Source organism: Buteo buteo, chromosome 2, assembly GCF_964188355.1.
Source record: "Buteo buteo chromosome 2, bButBut1.hap1.1, whole genome shotgun sequence".
NCBI lineage: Eukaryota > Metazoa > Chordata > Aves > Accipitriformes > Accipitridae > Buteo > Buteo buteo.
In genome coordinates this window covers 25,604,554-25,632,502 of record NC_134172.1, presented here as the reverse complement: position 1 = coordinate 25,632,502, position 27,949 = coordinate 25,604,554, and the positions used below count along the sequence as shown (strand labels likewise).

Below are 27,949 nucleotides of genomic sequence, written 5' to 3'. Positions count from 1 at the left end.
ACTGAAGCCACACTGCCACAAAAAAACCAAGCATAAGATCACTTTAAAATGTCTTATGGCTGCTTTTGAATTTCATATGCCAACCACAGATTTGACACTTACCAAATAAACAGTTTCTATTCGAAATGTTACAATAAAAATACACACCTCATACTCTACACTTATATCTGAGGTTTTTATATTCCTGGGGAGTCTCATTAACCTCAGTGGAACCAGCATATTGAGAGATAAACACACAAAAGGCTGGTTGTTCTTTAACTGCCCATGACAGCACGAACTACCAATTACAATACATGCACAGATGGCTAATTGGTTTTATCACAGTTTTCACAGCTCTGGGAAGGGGGACACCACCTTTCTCAATTTCTCTGAAGGCCAGTACCAGCAGCACAAGAAGAATTCATGTGTTGAGCCCCCTTGGGTGTTGTTGCCCTACTTGGTCAAAAGAAAAAAGAAAAAAAAGTTTTATAGTAGTTTACAAGACACACTCAACATCCCTAATGCAATTTTAAGTAGGTCTTCAGTATACACATTGATTTCATCTCTCAGTTACTTTTGAAATGCTAAAAAGATTGTCACATAAATGCCAAATTCTAAACATTTCATAACAAGAACAAAGTTTATGAGACTGGCAATTAAGTTGTCAGGACAGGCAACACCAAAAAAATGAGTAAACTAAGTCCAAGAAACAGTCTTCAGAGCTAAAGCTAAATTTTAACAGGATATTTTGGTTCTAATTCATTGTATATAATATCACTCCTTCCTCTAAAATACCTGATAATACAGTTCTCTCTCATACAGATTCACCTGTAGCTATATTGTTACCAGGAACACTAGATCACAGACTTCTGTAATTAAGTTTAAACAGTGACAACAGTAATAGCTTCCACCCCAAAATGGATCAGCTGTGCATAGGGCATGCGTATCAGTGAGCTTCACACCTGTTTGCTGAAAAAGAACAGGGAGGCTGAGGACTCCACAGAAAGATTTGAATTCCCAAATGGACCTTGCATTCCAAATATTAGAAATATCTTCCCCCACACTCCTAAACTGCTCCTGATAACCGACTGTGCTCCTAGCCCTCCATACCCACTCTTATGCCCTTACCCTCCATACATACCCATACACACCCATGTCCTTTTCTAACACCTTCCTGAACCCTCCAAACTCCTTGTTAGGCTCCTTTTTCTGCATATATTAGAAGCACTCATTATACTTAAGGGAAAAATAGCAACCTTGCTCTCACGTTCTCCAGGTGCCTCAGATACCTGAAACCCGAGGGCATACGTCACAGCAGCAGTCTGACTTTGTCCCTTTTCAGATGGAAGTCCCTCCTCATGCTTCAGCATATGCACAGGCAAGTTAGCACATTATATAAGGAGTTGCAGTATACTTCTACAATATGAGATCCTTGAAAGTTTTAGCTATGCTTTAACAAACCTCCAATATGCATTCATTAAGAGTTTTCTCAGGATACCAAGTTTGGGAGAACTTGGATAAAATAACGACAGCAGAAGAAAAATCCTTTTTGGAAAGAAGACTGTCCTTTGCTGAACTTTAAGTGAGGTAATTCACTGAAGCGGTAAGGATGTGTAATTCCTAAAATTACTGATCATTCTTACACCTGCTGAACTTTCCTGAAAACTGGCATCCACAGAGCAACGCAGCGAAGAGCCCGACTCTGCAGATCGCACATGCTGTCAAGTGAGGAGAAGACTACCTCTTCCTGCTTCGCCATGGAATCACGGTGACTCTGGGCTGCGCTTGTACTCCTTCATGAACGTGGAGCAAGACCAAGCAGGATAATTTGGATTTTTATCCAGAATAAAGGATGCTCTCTATCTCCTCCCTCAAAGTCCACACTCTTTTCTAGGCTGGTGTATTTCTGCTTCAAACAAGCACTGAAACTGAAATGACTTACACAATTATTTTTTGATAGGCCTACTTACTGACTGTGTATTTTAAAAAAACAGCTGGCAATTGGCAAACAATTCAAATGAATCTTTGAAAAGTGCCACTTAAAATGTTGGCTCACTGAGGACTGTTTAATACAATGATTACCAGCAAAGGCTGCCAGTAGTATTTACAGAGATCTCAAATAAATTCTTGTCCCATACCTGAATAGTTAGATCATCATTATCTTATCCTTACTCTTTCCTGCTAATAGCAGGTGTCTATCATAAGACAAATGAAACAGCCTTTGCAGCCACCTAATTCCAAGGATTGCAAGGCCTGAGCACTGCCATTTCCCAAGCCATTTCAAAGCAAATGAAGAAGTTACCAGAGGCACTTTCACAAGACACAGAGTACAAGAGGTTCCTAGGTGAGAGCATGTACCTGTCTTTGTGCAACTCTGGAAAAGACAATACAGGTTTCAAAGTTGGTGCATTGTTTGATGTGATCTCAAATTTCAAGGGGTTTGGGATTTGTTTGTGATAAATTAACACTTCAGTCTCTATTCTTACTCTGCCAACTGTATTCCCCTAAAGCTCAACTTTTGAGAAGGCAGGGGACAAAATATCATTGAATATTAAACTGCGTAATATGCCTCCATCGCATCAACTGTAGCAAACAACATACATCAAGGGCATCCCTGGGGTCACTTTCCAGAAATATTCATTTACATTTTTTAATTGCTGCTTTTCATTTCAAACCCAGGTATATAAACAACATTAAGCCTGCCCTTATCAAACAGCTGTTCTTTAACCAAAATCCCAAGTAATAAAAATGAATACCAGTTAAAGGCATGAATCCATTTCCATATGACACATAGTGAAACCTGTATATTAGTACTAGAACAAAAAACCTAGCAGCAGGTTTTTAAAAATAGGTGCAAGAAAGCCACAAAATTAAAAAAAACACTTTATTATGCAAACATAAAGTTAAAAACCCACAAACCTGGGTCTTCCTTTAGCAAAGGCCAAAGCACAAATAAAAAAGATACACTTAACAGAACCATTAATACACATACACAGTGTAAAAAAAGAAAAAAAGAAAACCAAACCCAAACAAAACCCAAAACCAAACAAAAAACCCACACAAGTGAAAATTTAAATCCAAGTGCACAAGCATTCCTTGAATCACACGTTACATACAACTGGCATGGTTTAATGCATGTAAATCCAAACCAATATGTTAACATAAGCTTGGCATCAGTCCAACATATTAATACAAAAATATTATGACTACACTCCTTGTTCTTAAAGTAAACAATAAAAACAGATTCCTCATTTCTTTTATCATAGAAGATAGGGAAATGGTAGGATGTTACACAGTTACCTGTTAATTTACACTGCAAAATATGGTTTTACCAAGTTAAAATATCTTAACAGCAGAATTATGTTAGCTATTTCCTAGAAGAAACAGAGATTTTCCTTAGACTGTCACATCAAGGCCCTTACACTTAAAACATCAGAAATAAAGTGCTCTTTCACAAGAAGGTGCCAAACTTCAGTCTAAGCAGAGGTTCATTTCATTGTTTTTGACCAAAAGGCTAAAAAATCCATACCAATCCAAAACCCACATTAGACAGAATAAAACTTCTTTGTGTTATGGGGGCAAAGTGAAGCAATACTGCATAACTTTTGTCTGACTTCATCTTTGTATTTCCAAGGCCATCCTCCCTCCCTAGTACTGCCATATCTGAATATCTTCAAGATGTATTAAGAAATGTATCTTCAATACCCACTGAGAAAGATAATAATTTTCTTCTCCCTCAGATGGAAAATTAAGGCTCAGATGTTTAATAACTTGCCAAAAGCATCACAGCACTTTCTCTGCCAGAAGAAACGATATTTGAATGCAGCTTGGTTCTGAGGTTAGAAGTACTGCGAAATCTGATGTATTAATTTAGTCCTGGCCTTTTATGCAAATTTTAATGTGCTATCAGGTTGGCAAACTCCAATGACAGCATTTTCTTTGATGTCACTTTAATGTCTTCCACTCAATAGAGCGACCTTAGGGTTTTAAAGTTTGCTATTAAACTATTACCTTAGCTTAAAATTAGCATCAGCAATTAGTATTAAAGACATGAAATAAAATTAGATTTAAGGCATTATGCACAATACCATAAATGATCTTTACTCCCTCCATTCACTTCTTCCTTCCAAAAACATCATTTCATTCACACACTGTAATCTATTAAGATATGCCTCTACCACAACATTCCCTTTAAAAAAGAAATTATGTTTCTTCATAAGTGCTGAACTGCAACTGATTGAAAAGCAGCCATGACTACCGAACACTTGCAATTCTTTAAAAGCCCTAGAATTCACTCATGCCACAACTACAGCACACCCTTTGGAGAAAATATGCTGTAATTCACTCAGCTTAATGTGAAAAGTAATCACATTATGGAAATGCTTGGTCATTGTGCTGTAGGTAGTGCAGGGTCAGCATTGCTTCATCTCCATCATCTCTTGACTGCTTGTAGGCATTTTAAAAATACATTTTATATAAAGTGGATTTTTTTCATTTGTATTTGTTTTCATACTTATGATTTTGAACAAAAATATAAAAGGCAGCTTCTCAAACTGAAATCAGTCTGTGAGCTTTATTGGATGACTACCCACATGCATGCATAACTGTACATACCTACCAACACATACATACTTAGGTTTGCAAACCACCACGCATCCAGCCAACTCGGAGGCGCACATTACTCCGGTTCCACATGACCTTACACTCCATGTCACCTGGGCTCGCTGACCCAACCATGGATTGCTCAAAGATATTTGAGCACATTTTGCACTGACACTGTGTTACCTAAACACTTCTGAAGCAGTTTTAGGGTTGGCAGTGCTAAAGTATGGCCTACTATTCTTAAACATTACAAACCTACACCGAACAATAATTCAAATTTAAATCACTCAAGCTTAATTCCTAGCATCTATATTTCATGTTAAAAATATTATTAAAAAAAAGCTTTTCTCTATCTGCTCTCAGAGGAGCTAACACTGCCTTTTCTTCCAAAATTTTCACTAGAACATCAACATTGCTTGGATTTAAGTCGCCTTAAATTTAGCTTAGCCTTGATGAGTAGCAACTGCAAACAAAGGCCCCAAACAATGCTTTGACAAATACGGATATAAGTAATATCTTCATGGTTACTGATGTCAGTCAGAAAACAGCAGAAATATATTGCATTGAGCTCCCAAGAATTACCATTAGCGGATCAGCATTAATACAGGCAATAGATTTGCAAAGTGTAATGAGGTTTCAGAAGACAAATAGGAAAGTCATTGCACATGACTCCAGGCTTTGTTTCACCTCCCTCACAACTGTAAAAGTCAGGACTTTACTTATCAATACATTTTATATAACCTGCACAGCAGACTTGGTTCTTAGGGGGTTTTGGGGGTTGTTTTTGGGTTTTTTTTTAATTGCTTTGATTCATGTAAAGTTTCTTTTTTCTTTTTTTTCACACAAACAGAAACATAGATCAGACATGGTTACATAAGAAGCAAAAAGGGTCATCATGGGAAAACATTTTGCAGTAAGTACAAGATTTTGTTGAGAAATGGCAGCATTGAATGAATATAACTAAAAATGTTTTCTTTACTCTGCGCTATAAAAAGAAAATTATCCCCCAAATGAAAATCCAGTGATCTGTTCTCAGACACATCAGCTGCAGGCTCCTTAGAGGAGCTGTAGGTCCTCAACTACACCTTTATTTACAGCACATTGTTAGATTTAAGATTTAACCCCATGTTCTCTACATCTGGATCTTGTATGGGCTGCTAATGACAGGGGGTTTTGCCTTCAAAAATAAAAGCCACTGACAGATAAAGAAGTTTGTCCTACTTATTATTTCCATTGAAAAGAAACTTTAATCATCCATTTTAATCAAGTTGAAAAACTTATTTTAGAACTTGTTATAAGTTTGCACAGATTTACTTTCCTTAAAGGGTTACATATTATCAGCTGGTAATCATTAAAAGATCTGTTTTCAACTAACTATAATTGTTATATTAAATTTGCAATTTCTTCCAAGCATGAAATACACGATGATGAGCTTCAGAAATTACATATGTATTCAAATTCTCAATTTATTTTAGTATCAATTGTAGTATTAAGGAACGTGTAACTTAGGTCTAGTAAACAGAAAATAAAAATTATTTCCATATAATTTGTCTTAAGCAGCATTTAAAAGGAAACTGGAACTAAAATACATTAATACCACAATTTAAAATTTTTCAGTAAATAAAACCATTTTAAATGGTAGACAAGAAAAAACACAAAAATAACAATAATGTAACAAGTACATTATTGTCTGCAGTTACTATAAATCAGGAAGGTTTCTCATTGCTATTCTTTTTGCGATTGGAGAACTGGTACGTGTCATCACTTCAGGCTCATTTTTACAGATACACTGAAGATGAGAACAAAGCATCCTGATTTTCAGCTTCCAACTTCCAGTCTCTGAAGAAACTACTTATTGAATTAAGAAAAAATTTGTTGAAAATTTTATTTCTGCAGAAATAAATATTACTGTCAAAAGCTGATTCAGCATTCAAGACGTTAGCAGTTTGACTTGAAACTTCAGCAGAAAGGTATTTCTTCCCCCCTGCCCAGTTAAACTTCACAAATTTTTTTCCAGTTAAAACTATTTTAAATCATACTGCTTTAAAGGTTATCATAACATTATAAAAAAGTAAAATTTACTATTTTTTTTTTGCTCACTTGACTTTAGAAGGCTTTTCCACCACCCCACCTATCTCCATAATGCCTAAGTTTAGTTTAGTTGTGTAAGAACATACACAAAATACTTCTCGATATCATGTTTCAGTGACATTCCCACCTCCCTCCACCAAACACACAGAAAAAATCTGCCTCCGCTCTACTGATCTCACTGCAGTCCCAAATAAACTACGTTCTTCATGAGTCCGTTTGTCATATCAGAGCTTACGGTTAAAACATTAGCTCCATTTTTCATAATCAGTTAATAATGGAGGTATAGAAATACTTCCTTTAAGCATTTCAGCTAGACAAGTGTTTATATTCCTATCCGACTCCGAAGCTCCTCTGTCACTGCTCAGCGCTGCCAACTGCTCTCCGGCAGCACTCCAGCTGCTTCCCTGTCACACAGCTGGCGCAGTCGAAACCCTCTGCTTACATTTTACCCACTCAAATGGCTGGCATCCCAGTGGATTAAGCTGTTCCTGTGCGCAGAGCAGATATCAATTTTACAAAGACCTGGCACTCACTCACCTTCCAAATCACTGATTCGAGTAGCTAATCTAGTCTCCTGCTCAGAAACACATTATCAAGACCCACCATTTGATACAGCGTGCCATAGGAAAACCGTATCAAACTGGGAACATTTATTTACTTAAATGGACTGGCATGTGACAAGTGGTCTGCATTACTCTGTAACATGCAGAGTCAAACACACAGGGAGAGGGATGGCAGTAAAACTCACAAAAAAGGTGGGATAGTTTAAAAAGGGTTGAAGCAATTTTAGCAGATGTCTACTGAGGGAAAGCTCAAGGGACACAAGCAGAGAAGGTAAAAATGCCAAAAATTAAAAAAAAAAAAAAAAAAAAAAAGGAAGGCAACACTTTCAGCAAGGAGAACAGAGATCGACAGACAAGATCAGGTTCTGGTGACCTCCGAAGCTAAGACTTTGGGGTTTAAAGTAAAGCAGGAATAAAAACACTTTATCTTAAAACAAACCCAACACCAATCTCCTTGTTTCATTTGGAGAATGATTTTGCTGATACAATACTGCAGCATCTAAGCTCAGCACCATAGGTATGAACCCTCTTTATCTGCAAGACTTAAGACTTCAAAACAGCCTCTCACATACAGGTGACATTAACAGCCATTAGACAAAAGCCAGCCTGGGTTTAAGGCAGGCTGGTAGAAAAAACTGTCTGCTGGCACAGAAAACTACCTTGTAAAGGAAATTTCACCTTTAGGTTAGAAATTGTGGACACCTGGTTTTCCACGATTTTTCTGGGAAAGAGAGGGGAAAAACCAGGAACATTAAACTTCTTTCCTTCACATATAAATTTAAGGGTCATTCTTCAATGAACAATTTGTTGTACTACGTTCTGTAGCTTTTGAGAATTTGATTTAAGTGGAATCAACAAGCACAAGGGATTTGCTTTGGATGCCATAAAGGTTTTAACCCCAGGAACTGCATGAAAACAACCCAGAAAGTGACTGTGGCCACAAAATACAAGCAGCAAAGAAACTTCTCATATAAAAGGCCTGGAGATATTCCACATTCGTACATTAAAATTAACACACTAAACCATTCCCTGGTAGCTAAGAAAAAGCTGAGTATGACACACCACAAACCCTTAAACAAAAGGCATTCTAAACACTTTAAGTTTCTATCACATAACAGAGAATTGAAGAAAAAAATGCTTTTACTGACATATAACCTTTAAAGAAATTAGCCTTTTTCTAAATAAATTTTAGCAAATAAAATACTAGCTGCAAGGCAAAATATTTGACTGATTAGGATTAATTCTATCTAAAAGTTTTTACACAACAGAAAAAAGGTACTTTCCTTCAAAATGTCTCCAATTTTCTCCACAGACCTTTCTTGAAATAGTTTTTATAGGATATACTATTATGAAACAACTTTCATTTTTGCATCAACCACATTGCAGGCAGTATTTTAAGAAGACTGTCCAATAAAAAGCCTAGTTAATGACCTAATTTCCAGTTGCACTTCTATAATATATCATTTATCCCAGTGCAAATTAGTACCATTGAATACTCTATAATAATTTACTTATTCTCTAAGCACAGGAAAACAAGTTATTAATCCAATGTATTATTAGCTGAATGTCTGTATATAAGGCCCTACTACACATTTACAGCACACTACCCACCACTACAGGTATCAGTGTTTCTATCTGTATTGCACATTAATCACATCATTTCTTTGGTTGCAATACAATACTAGTTGGTAGATGTAAGCACACAGTATGCATGCATACCACAAAATAGGGCTATGTAAAAATAAGGCTACATATTTAATAGACTGCACATGCAAGTATGATTTATGGTTAAATGTCTGCTTCTCAGAATAGTGAAAACACTATTGTTGAAGTCCCACCACATCATTTCACAAGCTAATAAATCTGGAATAGCACAGTGTATTTCTAGCCATTTATAACAAACAAGACATTCTAGATTTCATATTTTTCTTTTATTCCACATGTACACAACTGCTAGTGGTACGTACCAGAGGCACGAAAAGGTGGTTCTGAGCACAAAGCACCCAAGTGTGGATTGGGGTGAGCAGGTGTGCACAGAGGCAGCCCACATCTCCAGCGGCACTGCTTCTTCGTACCACCACCATGAGGCTCACCTGCATCGTCAGTGCAACTGATCATCAGATCAATCATCCGATCAGATCAGCCATGGGCAAATGGTGACAGATGCACCCTTCCCAAGCAAGGCAGAGATGTGAAGGATTTGTGTAATGACAAATCCATGTGTCTTGCATACTCCTTAACCTAAAATGCCAACGGTTCAGGTTTTGTACAATACTCAAAGAGCCTTTTCTGGGATACCTGAAAGCCACTGCTCATATTAGTCAAAACATAGATTAAGATCTCCACAGCATTTGCTCAGGTATTCCAGGATCCTGCCCAGAGTCTGCTAAGAGCAAAAGGGTCAGTGAAGCAAGCGTTCAGCCAAATGAGTAATGCTCAGACTCAGGAAAACAGCTGGGCAGACGTAGATCCTATCTAGGTTGCTCTTTCAGACAAACAAAACTTTAAGAGCTCTGATTCATGCTTCGCAATAAGCTCTGTCATAACACTAGCTACTGGTGCTTGAGATCCAGGTGATGCTAGAGAGAGATCAGACAGCGATGAAAAAATCCAGCACACACAATTATTTTCAAATCTATATACACCTTTGATATTGGGTATTTACGTAACAGCATCTCTCCACCAAAAATAAAGCTACCACCAGAATTTTCCCAGAATCTTAGCCAACCTCCCCTCCAAGGCTGAGAACAGGGAGTGCTGTCAAACACCAAACCCCACAATTTTCCTTGGCACTGCGATCCTGCATTAGCACTTGGCATCCTCATCTAAACAGGTCATGGCAACCACAGCGCCTCTGACAAACTCTGTCTACAGAAGAAAGATTGAGGTGTGCTGCACAACAATATCTGAAGTTTCCAGCTAATGAAGTGATTAGATGCATAAGCAGACCATCAACCACATTACAAACTTCAGTGAAATGCCTTCACTGTATTTGAAACCACGCATAATAACTGTAAACTTCATTTTCTTTTGGGGGGGCAGAGTATCAGGGAAAAAAACACACCTGAAAGAAATTAAAAATATTTTAAATTCTGGAACAAACAATGAAAGGACATTTTTTCTCTTTCAAGTATTTTCAGACAGCCTGAAGTAAGAATTCAGGCTTGCAAAGTAGACAACTAAATACTGAAATCTGCCTGAAGTAGACTTCGGGCAACGTAACAATCCCTTAGGAATGGAGATTGTGAAAGGTCCCTGATGACCAGAGAAAGGCAAATACTGTACCTGTCTTTAGAAAAGGACCAAGAAGACAATCAGGGAACTACAGACTAGTCACCCTCACTTAATCCTTGGGAAAATTGTGGAGCAAATCCTCTTGGAGCACATTTCCAGGCACAAGAAAGTGGTGGTCACTGGGAACAGTCTACACGGATATAGTGGGGGTAAATCTTGCCTGACCAACCAAATTGCCTTCTCTGATACAACAACTGTATTTCTGGACAACATGAGAGTGATGAACATCACTGACTTTAACAAGGCTTTTGACAGTCCCCCATACTATTCCTGTATTCAGGTTAAGTCGTTACACTCTGGATGGGTGGACGAGTTGGGCTAAAAAAAAAAGTTTAGCTAATTATGCCTGAGGGTAGTGGTTAATGGGTTGTACTCTTCCTGGAGGCTGGTAACAAATGGAGTACTGCAGGGGTCCATTTGGGGACGTGTCCTGTTTAATATCCCTATCAACAACCTGGAGGAGACGATGGAGTGCACTCTTACCAAGTTTGCAGTTGACAGAGTAGGGATGTTGGTGTCAGGGCTGCCATCCAGAAACACCTAAACAGGATGGAGAAATGGCTTGATGGAAACTTCATGCAGTTCAGCAAGGACATACAAAAAGTCCAGCATCTGGGAATAAAGTCCCTTCCCTGCAATACTACATGCTGGGGATGACTGCCCAGGGGCAGCTCTGCAGACACAGCCCTGGGGAAGGCAGCAGAGAGCAGCTGCCCAAGAGCCCCCACGACCCCAGCAGCAGTGGGGGCCAAAAACTGAACAGGAGCACAGGTACTGCATCCAGGGAAGTGATCAGCCCCCTCTGCTCAGCACTCGTTAGACCACACCTGGATTACTGAACCCAGTTTGGGGCCCTTCAGTACCAGACAGGCACCAACAAACCCGGGAGTTCAACAGAGGGCACCCAAGATGGCCGGGGGGCTGGAGCACTTGTCCTGTGAAAAGGGGCTAAAGGTCCAAGGTTTGCTCAGCCTGGGGAAGGGATATTTTCAGGGGAAGCTAGTAGCAGCTCCCCAGTATCTACAAGGAGGATATGAGAAGACAGACAAGCTCTTTATGATAGCGTATAGTGTGAGGAAAAGAAACAAGCATAAGTTGAAAGAGGAGATTCAGACAGGACGTAAGGGGAAACTTTTTCACCCTGCTGACAGTCAAGGAGTGGAACAGGTTATCCAGAGAGTTTGTACAGTCTCCATCCTTGGAAGCTTTCAAGATACGACTGGATAAATCTCTAAGTAGCCTGGCCTAATTTCATAGCTGGCCCTGCTTTGAGCAGGTGGTTAGACAAGAGACTTCCTCAGGTCCCTTTTGACCTGAATTATCCTACAGTTCCATAGGATTCTTTCTACTGCTGAAAAGACCACCTCTGCAGTAAAGTGCTTCCTGGTAACTCACTGATTGAGAAGCTGAAAGGACACAGTATTGAGTAATGCCATGACATTAACTGGACTACTCAGTCCAATTTGTCTATTCATACTTGAAAGATTTCTAAATGAGATTTGGAGTCTAGCAGGAAAACAAAAAAAAACAAACGTTACTTCTTAGTCGCTTGAATGAATACATTTGTCTTGCTTAGAAAATCACAAAGCAACTCAAGTAATCCCTGTTTAGTTAAAATGTGATGTACAACTTATTCTTGAATTTGCAAAATGTTTTTGTATCCACAAATGAAAGCATTTGTGAGTCTGCCTTCTTTCCTAGGTAATGAACAAAAACTGGCCAGTTCCCAAACAGCCTCACTGCAGAGGCCAGTCAGGGTAAATGAATGCAGGAGAAAGGGAAGGTCCCTTCCCACATGTGGAAGTATCAATTCAGAGATACTCAGCATTCAGCATTTCAAAAGAAGGAATGTAATATTTGCCTGTTCAAGCTGGAAAAAATATCTTCTAAAATAAGTACCTTTAACTCTGGGAGGAAACCTCCCAGACTATTCATCCCACCATGACGAAATGGATGTTACACTACTGGCAGGCTCATGAGAAAGTTTTCATTTTATAGCATACAAATTAGCCAGCTACTACACTTCCTAGAGAGAAAGAAACATATAACTTTTGGCCTAAGCTATTAATGCTAGGCAATTTTCATTCCCAGAATAGGGTGATGTTTTATTAAAATTTTCCCCAAGGAAAAGTCAAGGTGCTGTTGTGTCAGCTTTTTATGCAGCGATTCGGCAGCTGAGCATTTGCTTTAATTGAGTATGATACCGGTGATGATTCTCTTCTGCAATCGTTGGATATGCTCCGTTTCTCCTCCAGATGGTCTTCTCCCAAGTCTGCAAAATTGGCTGGGAAGCTGATGCCCTTTTATAAATTGACAGCTATCCTAACAGTAACCATGCATTCCTGACATTTTCAGAATATCTAACAAAATACTGGGGTCCAGTTGTTTTCATTGGGTGTTTTGGCATTTTGCTTTGTTTGGAGGTTTTTTTAGGTTTGGTGGGGTTTTTTTTAGTTACATCACCAAAATTAGGCTAGTGAAATTACCACTAATTTGGGGGTGGGGGAAGAAAACCAGAGGAATCATGTCCCAGGTCTGTATCTGGGCCCACCATGTTCACATGCCTTGCCTTTTGGAGAGTGAGGAATGAAATTTCACACTACCTAAACATGCTGAGCATCGCTGTACTCCAGATGTAGGGAATCAAATCCCAGCACTGCAGCATAGCAGACATCCATCAGCTGGAGTAAACAACCCACTGCGACATGGGAGGTCAACAATCTGTTAAGAGTTAACATTAACCCCAAAATTACCATTGAGAAATATGAACAGAACCAAGGATAAGATTCCAGAAATCTCAAAAGCTCATCTGCATTTAGCCACCCTTCCCTCTCTGTGAAGTCTGAATACCTTATCAATTTGTTGTTATTTTTTCCCCTCACCTATGTAACATAGGAAACAACCGTTGACTAAAAAGCAATACCTGGTCCCACTGAGGGTTATGTTTTCAATCCTGGTCAAAATCTAGTATTAGCTTTATAAACACTGTGTAATTGACCTGTGAGGTTCAATAGCTCAGAACATATTGAACAAAGAGCTTAGCAATATTCAAGAATGGATTGAACATAATGATTAATAGCCTCTGTAACTAGACTAAAAATTGCAAGAACCTCAATCTTCATGCTCCAAGGCACAGACTTATAACCAGCTGAGATCAGGAATAAATTTCTGCCCACTACATTGCTGTGAAGTTACGTGCACTGGGAATAGTTTACAGCTTTGGAGACTTGCAGGACCTTCAGTTTCTTCCACTGGTTGGAAAGCATTAAGCATTGGCCCTTAAACAGCTTAGAAAGCAGGACATTGCCAGGGAAGAACTGCCTAAATTGAAACCATTTCTGACAACTGTTCATCTCAACCAGTTTTTAAACTTTTTAAAAATGGTGAATGTTCTACAATATCATTAGAAAACTAACTCCAGAACTTCACTACTCTTCCTTGGTGATTGGGAAGAGAAGCCATACTATAGACAACCTCAGCTAAATCCCTCCACCCCCAAACACACACAAAAAATAAAGCAATTCCAGTCAAATCCTTTTTTAATCAAAACTGGTTGCAGAGAGTTTTTCTAAATTGTTCTATTCTTATGAAAAAGAGGCTGATTTTTCAGTAGAAAAAAAAAATCAAGAACATTTAAACCTTTCTAGTTTTCACTCAAAAAATATTTCTATTTAGATAGGACAACACTGTGTTCCACTTGCTCTACTTTTTCTTTCCCCCACCCATCCTTCCATGGGCTGGATTTCTTAAATGACTTATGCTTTCTGCCACAACTGTATATGGCATTCCCACAATGTATTTTCCTATTGTAAGGCATCACATTGGAGTTAGAGACAGTCTTGGCAGCCCAGGAAAGAGATGTACAGGGCACCTAAGATCTAATCCCCATGCAGCAATTGCCCATTAACTTGGGGTTAACACTGCACTGGTACTTTCAAAACCAATAACTGGGGGAAACACTGTTTTTCATTCAGATTGTCTAAACGGGTAAGAATTCTCTCTAGTTGTACCATTTACATTGACTTTATGGTTCTTTCCATCTTAAACTTCAAACATGTAAATATTTATTACGATTTTGAATAGCTATCCTTCCATATCCAACCCAATGCAGTCAGATTTGCCATAGCTTTGTGAGAGACAGAAAGAGTTAATGTCTCAAACACTGTGGTGAGGCAAGTTCTGCTTAAAGACAAACCCTACACAGCAAGGAACCAAGGTGAAAAGCCCATCAGCTCAGACATCAGCAACAGGAGGGGGAGGGCATGCTGGAGGGTGCGCAGCTCCCTGTTCTGATAAGCTGTTCTGATACAAAGATCAAACAGTGGCCAGGTCTGCAAGGAAGGAGAAGTTACTCCCCAAACCACCCCCAAGCCCAAAAGCTCACAAACTGCTCATTAAACTAATAAGTTCGAGTGCCCGCCCAAAGGAGGGGCAAGGATGATAAAAGGACACAAACTGAAGCCCCAATTGCACAAGCCCACCGGGACTGGACCGTTGGCTGACTGGACCAACGCTGGACCCAGGACCGGTGAAATCTTTCTCTCTTCCTTTTTCTCTCTCTGTCTTCTTCTCTCTTTCCTTTTCCACAATCCCTACACCTCATCCCTTTAAGACATAAAACCGTTGACCAAGTCTGGGACTAAGAGTGGATCCAGCTGCCTCTGGGCCCTTCTCTGAGGAGGAGTCTAGAAAGCAAGGGGGTCTGCTCTGAACCTCCTGACTCAACAGGAGGGATCTCCTTACTCCCTGAATTGATGTATACAGTTACCCTGGGTTACACGGTTTGCAAAAGTAGTCTTATGCCAATTCCTGTTGTGAGAAACCCTGCCACCTACTACCACGCCTCCCCAGTTCAGCTTGCTTCTGTCATGAATAAAATCCTTAACTGATAGTTTGGTGTCATTTCACCTTAATTTAGCCTGCGGGAATTTTGAATTAAACACGACTCCCTGGTCTGTCCAGTCTGGGTTGTGAAAAGCTTGCCCTAGGTTTCTGCAGTCCCAGTAATATTTCATTATTTACTACTGGTCTCTGAAATCCTTCTTGCATACTAAAATATTCTACATGCTAAAGGTCACTGCAACAGAATGACCAATTCTAGCCATCTTATTACTAGCATAAATAATCAGGGTATGGGTTTCTTGATTTTATTATGTGAATGAAGATCATGTTCTCAAACAAGAAATGTTCTCCTATTGTGTAATAAATAAAAATATATACACAAAACACAATAACTATATGAAAACCATGAGGTAAAAACTAGAACTAAGTGAATCACAAAAGACAAGTGGGCAGAAAAAGTATCCATTGTCATTACTATCTGAAAAAATGAAGTGCCACCATAGAACAAACTTAAGAAATTATTCTTACGGCAATAAGGAAGAAACAACAAAAGCAGAGTGAAAATGTTTTTTTTTCACGCACTCAGAGACCAGGGCAAGCTATCCGTCACTCTCAGTTGGGAAATTGGGACAAGAACCTTCCTGATGCAAGCCAAAACTATATTAAAGTGACAAGATATTTTAATACTCCATTATGAAAGAGAAGCTGCAAAACCTGAAGCCTAGGATATAGCATCTAAAAATGTAAAGGGAGAATAAAGTAGAATTACTGAATTCCTACACATATTCAGAACAGTTGAGCCAAAACATGACAGAAATCAAACCCGCTTCTGTTACCATGTGGCAGAGTACTAGAAGAAAAGGAGGACATGAGGAGAGTTACCAGAGGTTGAAGGACAAATATTTAACAATTTGTCAGTAACTTACAGTAATAAGGAGTCATGCAGTCTCCTAAGATGCCTGGTACGCATTCCTTTATACAGGTGAGGATAATAAAGTATCCTCACCTAAGTGTGGTGAAAAACAGTCCTAAGGGGGAAACAGGAACTATTACGACGAAAACCCAGAGCTTCAGCAAGACCCTCACAAGGTTTAAGTACACTTAATTGGAAGACAGATTGATACACAGGGCTCTGCAGCTTTATTGTGCAGCAGAACCCACAAAACCAGTTGAATGCATCTTGCTCCCTCTCTACTTCTACAAAAATTTCAGTCAAAAGCCATAGTATCCATTCTCTTGATGGTGCTGTGGGCATAGTTAAACCTTTGGGGGGGAAAAAAAAAAATTAAAATTTAAAAAAATACCCTGATTCAGAAAGGTCTAGCTCAATTTGGATGCAAATGTGGAAGCAAGATACTTCCTAAAGCAGCAGTGACAGAACCTAGACAGAAGAAACACCATAAAATGTAGAGAAAAATGTTTTTTCCTCCTTGTTTGCTACATTTTAACTTTTTAAGGAGAACAGGATAAAAGAAATACCCCAAGTTCTTTTTTGCCTGTAACTGAAAAGATGACTCAATGAGTTTTCATCATTTATTCATTTATCTTTATGAGCGAATTTCTCCCAAGGGACCAAGACAACCCTCTCAAAACTGCTCTAGTATAATACAGGATGAATAAATTAACAAATTCACTTCAACAGTTTTCAAAGCAGATCCACGTTCTGCCCACATATATTCATGTTCAATTCTCAGTAACATCAGCAGGCACTGCCCACATATGCCAATCACTATCCTCTACAAACCCAAAAAGTGAATGAAGCCCAGCTCATGAGGAACAAGAACAAGCACACCAAGTGCGAGCACACATGCCTTAAAGCACACAAGCTGCAGCCCCCAGACATTGGTACGAAAGAATTACCCTCCCTACCAGAAAGAATGCAAAAGAAATCAGTATAACATAGGGAATTCCGGAAGGTCAAAATCACTACTTGAAGCAAGGTGGCCAATAGGAGGAATATGGAGTTAACAGGACTATGTTTGTTTTAAATACAAAATAGAACAAGGCTGTCTTTTCCAGTGGCCAGAAAAAAGGCATAAAAGCACAGTGGGCCCAGTTCCTATTCTGGCCTAGGATCATTACTAAGAAGAAGCTGGCATGTTTTATCTGGAATTTATTCTGAACAGCACGACTGCCCACAAGAATTTTGGTCCTACTATGGTTCTGATGCTCTGGTATCATAACTTGTTTTAAAAAAACCCACTGATTACAAACTAATTTGTCAAACAAAAAAAAGCTGTTCAGCATTAAAACTAGTGGCCAGAGCTTTGTTGATCTTATATAAATACATTAATTTCATATATACGTAGACATGCTGCACAGCATCCATGTAATTCAAGTACATTTAGTGCTGAGTATTTGCCCACCACTTCATATATAAGCAGAAAGAAGGTACCCCCAAGAAAACAGCTAAGAGCACCTATATGTTTTCATGTCTTACCAGAATCACAAAGGTACAGAAGAGGAAGCAATTTGTCATGCCATAAATCAGTGATTTCTTGAGTAACTTCTCTGTATTTCTTGAACCACTCAAGACCAATGCTAGGACATTTTTTTGGAAGCTAGTAACCAGCTGAGTGGAATGAAATCCTGATAAAGCAGACATAATGTTCTGTAGTTTATTAGCTGCCACGAATTGCATCTCTGGTCCTTACCGGTTTGTACTATCACAGGCTGTGACAGCAATGTATTATTATGCCCCGCCACAGACACGGAGGATAAAGTTAAACTACATGTTTAGTTCTCAATGACATTTACATACAGAAGCCTTGTTGCTTCAAATATATGTAGGCATGTTCTGTAGCTTCACTTCAGCTCAGGATTGTATTTGAAATGCAAAGCAGAACAGGTCTGTGAAACTAGAGATAGGATTGGGATTAATTCAGAATTTTTCTTTTAAAAGTTTCTTGTCTGACCCAACCCAATTGCACAAAAGTCACTACAGCTTTTATTTCTCCATTTTGGAGTGCATAAATTACTAAAATAAGATTAAATTTACAGAAAAATAAAGAGCAGTTCCTGTTTTGCAGCAATGGAGCTGGTGGTTCTGTGTACACGGTTACTTCTCCCAGCTCTTAACCCTGCGACTGCTACCAACTTGCTCTTTTCCTAGGAGAGAGAGTTTTTATTTGCCCTCTTTTCTCCTCCTCCTCGATGCAGTTTCACTGTATGCCACTTGGACTAACAGGCAGTAGAGACTTCACGCTTGCAGGCCTTTGCCAACCACTCATTAGTATTTTCTCTGCTCATTTTCAAGTGGAAATGGCCGTTACAATTACTAGCTCCCAGACAGATGTTACAGTCACTTTGGTTAACTACAGAATTACACTATTAACACCTACTTCTCAGCAGAAAAATGTCACTTGCACTGAAACAGCCCTTCCTTCAAAAGAAGCCATCTATCTCTGCACTACCTCCATAGAGTAGTTAATAGGCTTTTGGCTGTCGAGCCCCACCGGTCACGACAGGGCAGCAGTAGAGATCAGAGCAGATCTAACACGCAAGAGCTGCGGCAGTAACACTGCGCCAGTGCAAAGCTCGCTGGCTGAGAAGCATCCATTTGGTGCACGGGCTTGGCCATCACTTCCCAATGAAAATTCCACCCCACGGATGAGCCTTCTCCTAAATGAATTGCAAATTATATACCCATGGAGTGCCAGCTGGTATTGTTTCTCTGTAGTTCTCCCTTTGGTTTCCCTCTCTCTCCCCCCTCAATTAATACAACAATATTCATGCCCTGTCGTGTCGTACTGCTTAATTATGTACTTTGCGGAACAAAGCTTTAAAAATGAGACTATCAGGCTAGAGGGGGGAAGGGGGAAGAGCAGGACAACCAGATGTGCAGAGAGAGAGGGGGAAACAAAGGGCATTTTGAAAGGGGAGTGAGAGAACTAGGATTTGTGTGGGGTTTAAAGGACAGAGAGACAGAAACAGAACGAGATTATGTGCATAAGACATATTGGTTCAGTCACTTTAATATATATAAAATTATATGTGGTATTAGATAACATATCCTGCAGTTATCTAACATGATTTAATAAATACTTGGGGCTGTTTATTATGAGATCTCAACCTGCTCCCATTTCATGAAGCAATAGACATACACTTCCTGCTGGCAGAGAAAGAATGCTGCATTGTTTTACAAAACTGGAAAAAAAACAAGGCAGCTGAAAATATATTGGTAAATCTCGTGTTAGAAGGTATATTTTACTTGCGCTAATTAATTTAGACTAAAAGATATTATGAAGAACTGCTGCACCAGTATTTAATTCAGTCACAGTAAGCAAGACAGTTTTTCACACATCCATTTTACCTAAACTTTCTTTATCCAGTTTACTGCTAAAATTTATTTTGCATAGATATTCAAAGGAAGATACTTAATGAATGAAACAGTACATGTTTTATCTTCTCTTACAAATTGAGCCACATCTTCACGTAGTAGGGACTCCCAGAGCACAGTTCTGGAATAAGTTTCGGGTGGGACATGACTATTGGAAACTAAGAGATTTTCCAAAAGCATTTGGGCTCACTGTACTCCTAAAATATCCTTGCAAAAATAAATACTGGCAGTGCCATGTATATTATATTTTGCAACATCAAAATATTTTGTACCAAAAATATAAAAATGTGAAAGGAGAAAGATTTTTTTTTCCACTAGAGTAGGAAAGGACCAGCAAGCCCTTCACATCCCCACTAATGACAATTTTATAGCATCACTCTCGTATCCAGAGTGACCATCAAGGGAAATAAAGCTTTTCTAGGTTTACAATTTGTACAAAAACATTTAGAATCCAGCTGTTGCTTCCTACCAGTGCCAAGTGAGGCTGGGGGCGAGGGGAGGTTTGTTGATCATGACAAGTTACTGCCTCTGTGTCATTTGCTAACTCTCAAATGGCAGCGTAACAGTTAGGAATAGGACATCTTTATATCTCCCAATGTATCACGGAGAAAAAAAAAATTTTTTGAGGGTCTCAGTTTCCTTTACAATTTTGAAAATCCTTTATCTAGCTGCAGTAACTTCAGGTTTTAAGGATAAGCTAATAGATAAGCTAGCCACGTGTGTGTGTGTATATATACACACACATATATATATGTAACATGAACATGATGATGATCATGATCATGATACCACTGGTTCTCAGAATTACTGTGTAGGTAGCAATTCTCCCTACTTCTGTATGGGAGTGGAGAATGATGTATTCCACATCCACTTGGATTATATTTGTTAAAATATTTTGTAGGAAATAGCTTGCTCAGTATTTATCTACCTCTTCTGGCTTCACACACCATATACAATGGTCTTCAAATATTATTTGCTGAACCTGATTCTCCTGTATTGAATGCAGACAGAGAGAGGTGTATTTTCCTTCAGCCTCTTGCTGGTAACTAAACACAGAAGGAACACCTTTGCAAAAGAAAATGAAAATTTGTGGCACCCATTTACAAGAAGGGTCAGAGGGAGGATCCGGGGAACTACAGGCCTGTCAGCTTGACCTCAGTACTGGGGAAGATGATGGAACAGTTCATGTTGAGTGTGCTCACATAGCATGGGCAGGACAACCAGGGGATCAGGCCCAGCCAGCCTGGGTTCATGAAAGGCAGGTCCTGCTTGGCCAACCTGATCTCCTTCTATGACAAGGTGACCCGCCTAGTGGACGAGGGAAAGGCTGTGGATGTTGTCTGCCTGGACTTCAGCAAGGCCTTTGACACTCTCTCACAGCGTACTCCTTGAGAAGCTGGCATCTCATGGCTTAGACAAGTGTACTCTTTGCTGGGTAAAAAACTGGATGGATGGATGAGCCCAGAGGGTTGTGGTGTATGGGGTGAAATCCAGTTGGCAGACGGTCACAAGTGGTGTTCCCCAGGGCTCAGTATGGGGGCCGGTTCTCTTTAATATCTTTAACAATGATCTGGATGAGAGGATCGAGTGCACCCTCAGTACACTTGCAGATGACACCAAGTTGGGAAGGAGGGTTGATCTGCTTGAGGGTAGGGAGGCTCTACAGAGGGATCTGGACAGGCTGGATCGATGGGCCAAGGCCAGTTGTATGAGGTTCAACAAGGCCAAGTGCCGGGTCCTGCACTTGGGTCACAACAACCCCATGCAGTGCTACAGGCTTGGGGAAGAGTGGCTGGAAAGCTGCCCGGCAGAGAAAGACCTGGGGGTGCTGGTTGACAGCCGGCTGAATATGAGCCAGCAGTGTGACCAGGTGGCCAAGAAGGCCAACGGCATCCTGGCCTGTATCAGAAATAGTGTGGCCAGCAGGAGCAGGGAGGTGAGTGTTCCCCTGTACTGGGCACTGGTGAGGCCGCACCTCGAGTGCTGTGTTCAGTTTTGGGCCCCTCACTGCAGGAAAGACACTGAGGTGCTGGAGCGTGTCCAGAGAAGGGCAACCAGGTTGGTGAGGGGCCTGGAGCACAAGTCCTCTGAGGAGCAGCTGAGGGAATTGGGGTTGTTTAGTCTGGAGAAAAGGAGGCTGAGGGGAGACGTTGTCACTCTACAACTACCTGAAAGGGGGTTGTAGTGGGGTGGATGCTGGTCTCTTCTGTCAGGTGGCTGGAGATAGAACAAGAGGAAATGGCCTCACGTTGCAGCAGGGGAGGTTTAGGTTGGATATTAGAAAAAAATTCTTTACTGAAAGGATTGTCAGGTATTGGAACAGGCTGCCCAGGGAAGTGGTTCAGTCACCATCCCTGGAGGTATTCAAAAAGTACGTAGAAAAGGTACTCCAGAACATGGTTTAGTGGGCATGGATGATGGTTGGACTCGATGATCTTGAAGGTCTTTTCCAACCTAAATGATTCTATGATTCTATGAAGACTTCAAGGCAATTTGTAAACAGAAGATAGTGTTCTCTTTGGACAACAGAATTAATAGAAGCATTGACTTTAAGCAGCAATCCCCTTAGAAGTAAAGCAATGAAGGCCTCTATATTTTGTAGCAGTAGCCTTCAATATCAAAAACAAAACTCAAAGAGAATTCATTTGCTTGCACACATTTTAATTTAATATCCTCCAACTTGAAGTTACTTAACTTCTCACACATGATATAGTTTATTTCACTGCTCTAAAGAAGCCTAGTACAAATGAAAGTTGATTCAAAGGAACTGTTTCGGTTTGGTTTAAATCAGATTAAGAGTTAAACAGCCTTTTAAATTTTCTTCTGACTTATTTACTCTATTTTTATTACCTAGCTGTCTTTGTGAAGCTTAATACTTTAGAACACCTTATGTAACAAAACATGAAGGGAGGTTGTGACCATGAAATTTAATGCAAAGGAGCCCTTTCAAAAAAGGATACTCAACATTAAAGTTTCCAGTACCAAAACTGTGTAAGCTTGGCTAAATCTTCAGTGCAAAATTCAGGGTATGTCCATAACCCCAGAGAGCCTGACCCCTAGGAAGTCTGCAGAGTCTAAAGCCATACAATGTCGATGTCCTTCTCAAACAAGCTTTGCTGAAACATGACTACTAATCAAAAGTCTGGTCATCGAATGCCATATGACTAATCCTGCCAAAACTAACTTAATCAAATAGGTTGTCAAATGCTTTAACCTATGCTGTGTCTCACATTCTCCATGAATTAGTTGTCTTTTTTTTTTTTTTTGAGACTTGCACAATCAAGAACAGAATGTACAAAAAAAATACCCTACAGAAACAAAAGGGCCTTTTTGGCTACAAATTACTGCCATGACAACATTCTAAATCCAAAGGGGACATAAGCAGGAAGAAAGAACTGCCCCAGAGACTGCAACTATTTTATAAAGCAGAAACGAAAGCATTCATTTTCAACAAGAGATTTCTATGGCTAATTCTTTTGTTTTTAAAGGCAGTTCCCACAGTATAATATACCCCACTGCATATCAGACTTTCAAACGTCAAAAGGCCATACTTAACTGATTAAAACAATGTACACTGGACACAACTAAGAATTTTCCAGCTTTCTCAGTCACAGTGTAATTTTTAATTCAAATTAAACTCACACCCAGTCAGCCAAATTCATGCATGACACCTATTTTCAGGGCTCCATTATGTCATTAAGAAAAATAATTTTATAATAAAGAAAATCTCACTCTCATACAAAATCTATCTTACAACCCCATAGTAATGCATCGAATGACAAATCACTGACTCCTGGCAATAGCTGGTATACATCAAATACCATCCCAGTTCATTTGAATAGCCTTTACTGACAACAAATACAGACAACTTAATATCTGTTTTCCATACTAAAGCTTTTTAAATATACTAATTCATTGAATTGTGGACTCGATATATTTTTAAAATTCATTCATCCTTCCCACTAGAGTAACTGCCAGAAAAGAGACCTCCCTTGCATAATTTTCTTTAAAGGGATTTATAAAATAAAAAAACTGCTGCAGTAAACCAGAAAGCAAATCAAACATTCTTGCCCAGACAAAGAAAAAATATCAGTTACTGAAATTGGATGTAACAGCTCAAAACCTGACTTCTAGAGCTAAAAATCTTTAACTGCTTGGGCTAAAAAACTTCCTCAAAGAATGTGTGACACAACCACCATTAGACATACTGTTGTCGTTTAGCTTTTACACTTCAGTTCCAATCTAACTGACTTCAGCCTCATCTATCTGTACAGAAAAAAAGAAAACAATACAGATGTATGCAGACTGGAGGGGTTGTGGCTCTGCCTCTTTGTGGCATTAAATATGTGCTTGTAGTTAATACATTTCACGCTCTCTGAAGTCATTACCCAAATGTGGAACCAGATGTCTTCAAGCCAGTCCTAAACTCCTCAGCCTAGGAGACTTCCCGCAAGACTGACAAACCCACTTTCAAGAAGTTGTAAACATCAAGAGAAATTGCGTCAAAAACTTCCAGACGCTGTTGTGGAGTTTGGTTCCTTCCCTCGGACAGCAGCATCTCAAGCTCTCAGCCCCCAGGCTTCACCTGCTTCATGCTCTGGGCTGAGCTTTGCGCTGGGGTGATGGTGGTATTGATCTGTGGTGTTGTAGTTATTTTCAGATCTGATTTCAAAGCATATATTAGAGGGCATAAAATTACACAAAATTAAGCTCAGAAAAAAAGGAGTATGAACTTACACAAACAGGAATCTGTTCAGCGCATAAACAATTATTTCCACAAATTGCCCTTACATCAAAAACTTTGCAGGCCTCTTCATTCCTTTGCCTTTTATTCTTTTCCTGCTGATGAGGTAGTTTCCTCTACTTGCAAACATAAAGCAAATTAAAATGTCCTCATATTCATACCGATTTCCACTCCTTTTATTTGCATTCTCACATACCCTTTAACCCTATTTAAAAAAAAAAAGCGTTTCACTATGAAAAACAAAATACAATGCTTTTTAAGTATCAGGTACTGCTTATTAAAATTAAGAAACAGAATAAATTCTTCGAAACATATATTCTCCTCAGAGGCTATGTAGCCTCCTCCCCAAAACTAATGCATTCATTTGTACAGAGCACAGGGACTTAAACAATGAGAACCTGATTCTACACTAATGTATGCTAACTCTTTTTTCAAAAAAGTTTTCTGTGCCAGAGGTGGTAGCTTAGGTTTTCAATGGTATGGTATGTCTATAATGTAATGAGCTTTACTGCATGTGTGTATATAGATTTATTTACTTATGCTTACCTAGATCTCCTATCTAAATAGTCAAAATGTATAACACACTTAAGAATAAAAACAAAGATACATCTATTATACCTGCTAGGCACAAATTTGGCAGAAATAAGTCTGGGACAAGTAAAAATGAGAAACAAATGTTGACTGTACCTTTTGATGAGAAATCATAACCTCAAATTTAACAGCAGCATAAGAAAAATAACCCACTGAACCACCATGTCCAAGAATAATCAATATCTCTTTAGTATCATGTAGTTGCAGTACCTGAGACCAATCTTAAAGGATAAAGTTAAAAGACACACATGAAATATTCATCAGCTGTAAATACATTTTGAACTTCCACACCATTATAGGATAAACTTTGCAGTAAGAAATATTGTACCTCAAGCTACTGTTTTGCAGAGATGTTCTAAGGCAATCAAATTATTTTGTCAAAAAATATTAAGAATTTAAGAGTCAGCTTAAAAATACTGAAGTGTTGAAACAGGCAGGTAACATTAGTTTCTTTCAATCCTCTTCCCTAATCATCTCATAAAAGCAGCTGGAATGAAATTTTATCAATTCATTCAAACACTATATTAAAAGTATTTTAGTAAGTATAAAAGTACCAAAAAGTTCTAATAAATACTGCCAAATCCAAACACCGTATTTTTGGGGAATTCTCTGAACAGATTACACCTGGCAACAAAAGAAACTCTGAGTATAGATAAAACCCTTTTTTTTTTTTCTCATTTCTATGAAGACTTAAAGAACACAACCAGCTGCTTTGACCTCCCGCCCCTGCTGCAGAAGAGGTACTCACCTACTGCAGCCCCGGCAGGATGCTCTGCTCCAACCAGCAGGCAAAAGGCACTCGGCCATCCTAAGGTCTAATTTTTATCCTAAGTGCCAGCACAAACAAACAAACCAAATAAATCAAACTAAATACATAGTAGATGAGCACAGAGGGATACAAACTGCAGAAATGGAAGATACTTCTAACAGCGCTGCACCATCACCCCAGGTTGTAATGCAGTAATCAGCAAAAAATAACAGTGTTTGTAATTGTATACTTGTGTTTCCCAGTGCCACTTCTTGCTTTCAGTATTAGCATGAGAGGAGGACCCGCAGCCAAATTTTTTTTTTATCATCTGGATCTTAATGAAGTTTATGTCCCTACTTGCTGTTAAATTACGCAGATTAGTAACACATGAGTAAAATAAATACAATCCATCACATGATTAAATTTTAAATTATCACATCTGAGAAGGAAAGCACAAACAACATGCATTTGGCATGTATGGAACATTTATTGCCCAGGTTTCAAGGCAGGACTTCTGTTCAAAAGCCTTTACCTCTTCAGCCAAAGTAGTAATTTATTTACCTGGCTGCTATTACAGACTTCTCAATGGGAGAAAGTATATTCTAACATTGTATGAATACTGTGACAGTGAAATACAAGAACAAAGAATTATCTGGACTTACAATTAGCCAAATGCTTCTGAAGCTGTGGCAACAGCTGACACTGCATAGATGCACATAAACTAAGGATGCAAAGGTATGCACATGCAAGGAATGTCACCCATCACATTCCCACACTGACGTTTAGATTCCACCAGTTATCTTAGAGGGTCTTAGATCTTGCAGCTCTAACCACAAGTTTACCAAATACCTATGAATATGACTCATCTGTGCAGTTATTAGAAAAGGGATGCTTCACTTAATCTCATTTGGAATATATCCCATTCATCTCAACCCCACTTAGATCAGACACCAGTTTGCAGCTGCGTACATTTCTGATGTGTTCCTATGAGGTGCTCAATACACATCCCAATCCTACTGCTAACACCATTTTAATAGTTAATCAATCAAGTCTAAATGTTCCCAAGTTCAAAACCAGCAGCTGCTATGGGCTGATGCAGATCCAGCAATGAGCAGCTTGTTTAGGATTACGTACTGGATTCACCTCCACTTCAAAAGACGGTCACAGTGCTATGCAGCAAGGGCCTCAGCACCATTTTTCTGCACTAATTAGTTAGTTTATCAACTGAAGACAGCTGAGGGAGCACAGGATTGGAAACATAGCATCAACATAAACTACTCTTCCTAGCAATGACTGGTAGAGACAATAAGTGGCCTTGCCAAAACACAGTGTGCCTCTCAATGCTGTCTGAATGCATTATACTCTAGATCAGAACAAGAGGCAGATCATTCGATTATCTTGATTGGCGGGGGGGACAGCAGGGGACATGCTGCACACAACCTGCAACCTACAACCCACACCACAGATTTGGACATCCTTCAGAACAACTTGCATGTATCATGAATATGACACAACAACTATTGTTTTCTTAGGAAAAATACCTGTTTTGATTCTACTTCCCTTAATAACATAGTCTCAATATTTTTCTTTAGTCTTCAAAAGAGGACACTGATTTGATATGTCATTTGCTTGCAAGACTCACAACAACAGAACCACAAGAACACCTTTTTCAGAGCAACTTCTTTTCGTAAAGCAATACCAGCTCCATTTTGTTCAACCCTTGCAAGCAATTCAGAGGCAATTGCTTTGGACAGCAGAACAGCAACCTCTGGCATCACTCCCACCAGCTGCCTCCATTCACATGTAAACCACAAAAGGTTGGAGGATATTTTTCCTCACAGACTTCTCCATGAATGATATGACACAATTCAGAAAGGAAAAATCCAGAGACCTGCTATTAAAAGCCTCTCCACACATTCCCTCAGCTTCCAAGTTTTCCCTAACATTCTCCATCATTCCCCACTGATTCTCTTACTCTGGCAATGCTGCCAGGCTACACACTTTTTTTTTTTTAATTCCTCTCACTCTACTTTCTGCCTTCTGTGCTGGAAAGGCAGCTTTTTCCTATTTGTTTTCCAACATGCTGAGCGCAGCTATAAGAGAATCTGCTTAATGCCTCCAAGTATTGCTCACTGATGGGAGAAATAAAAATGATA

At 39.3% G+C, this 27,949-nt stretch overlaps 1 protein-coding gene across 3 annotated transcripts in view; it reads right to left on the bottom strand.

Moving 5' to 3' along the window:
* CDK14 (cyclin dependent kinase 14) overlaps nt 1-27,949 on the bottom strand; it is a 335,336-nt gene that overhangs the window by 274,288 nt on the left and 33,099 nt on the right. The window contains exon 3 of one of the 3 annotated variants that reach the window (XM_075048971.1): nt 11,013-11,069. The exons of 1 other annotated variant lie outside the window; for it this stretch is intronic. In XM_075048971.1, coding sequence (XP_074905072.1) covers nt 11,013-11,069 — 57 coding nt within the window. Of the gene's footprint in view, nt 1-11,012; nt 11,070-25,793; nt 25,873-27,949 lie in introns of all 3 variants that reach the window. One more of the 3 variants, XM_075048988.1, reaches the window with a different exon arrangement.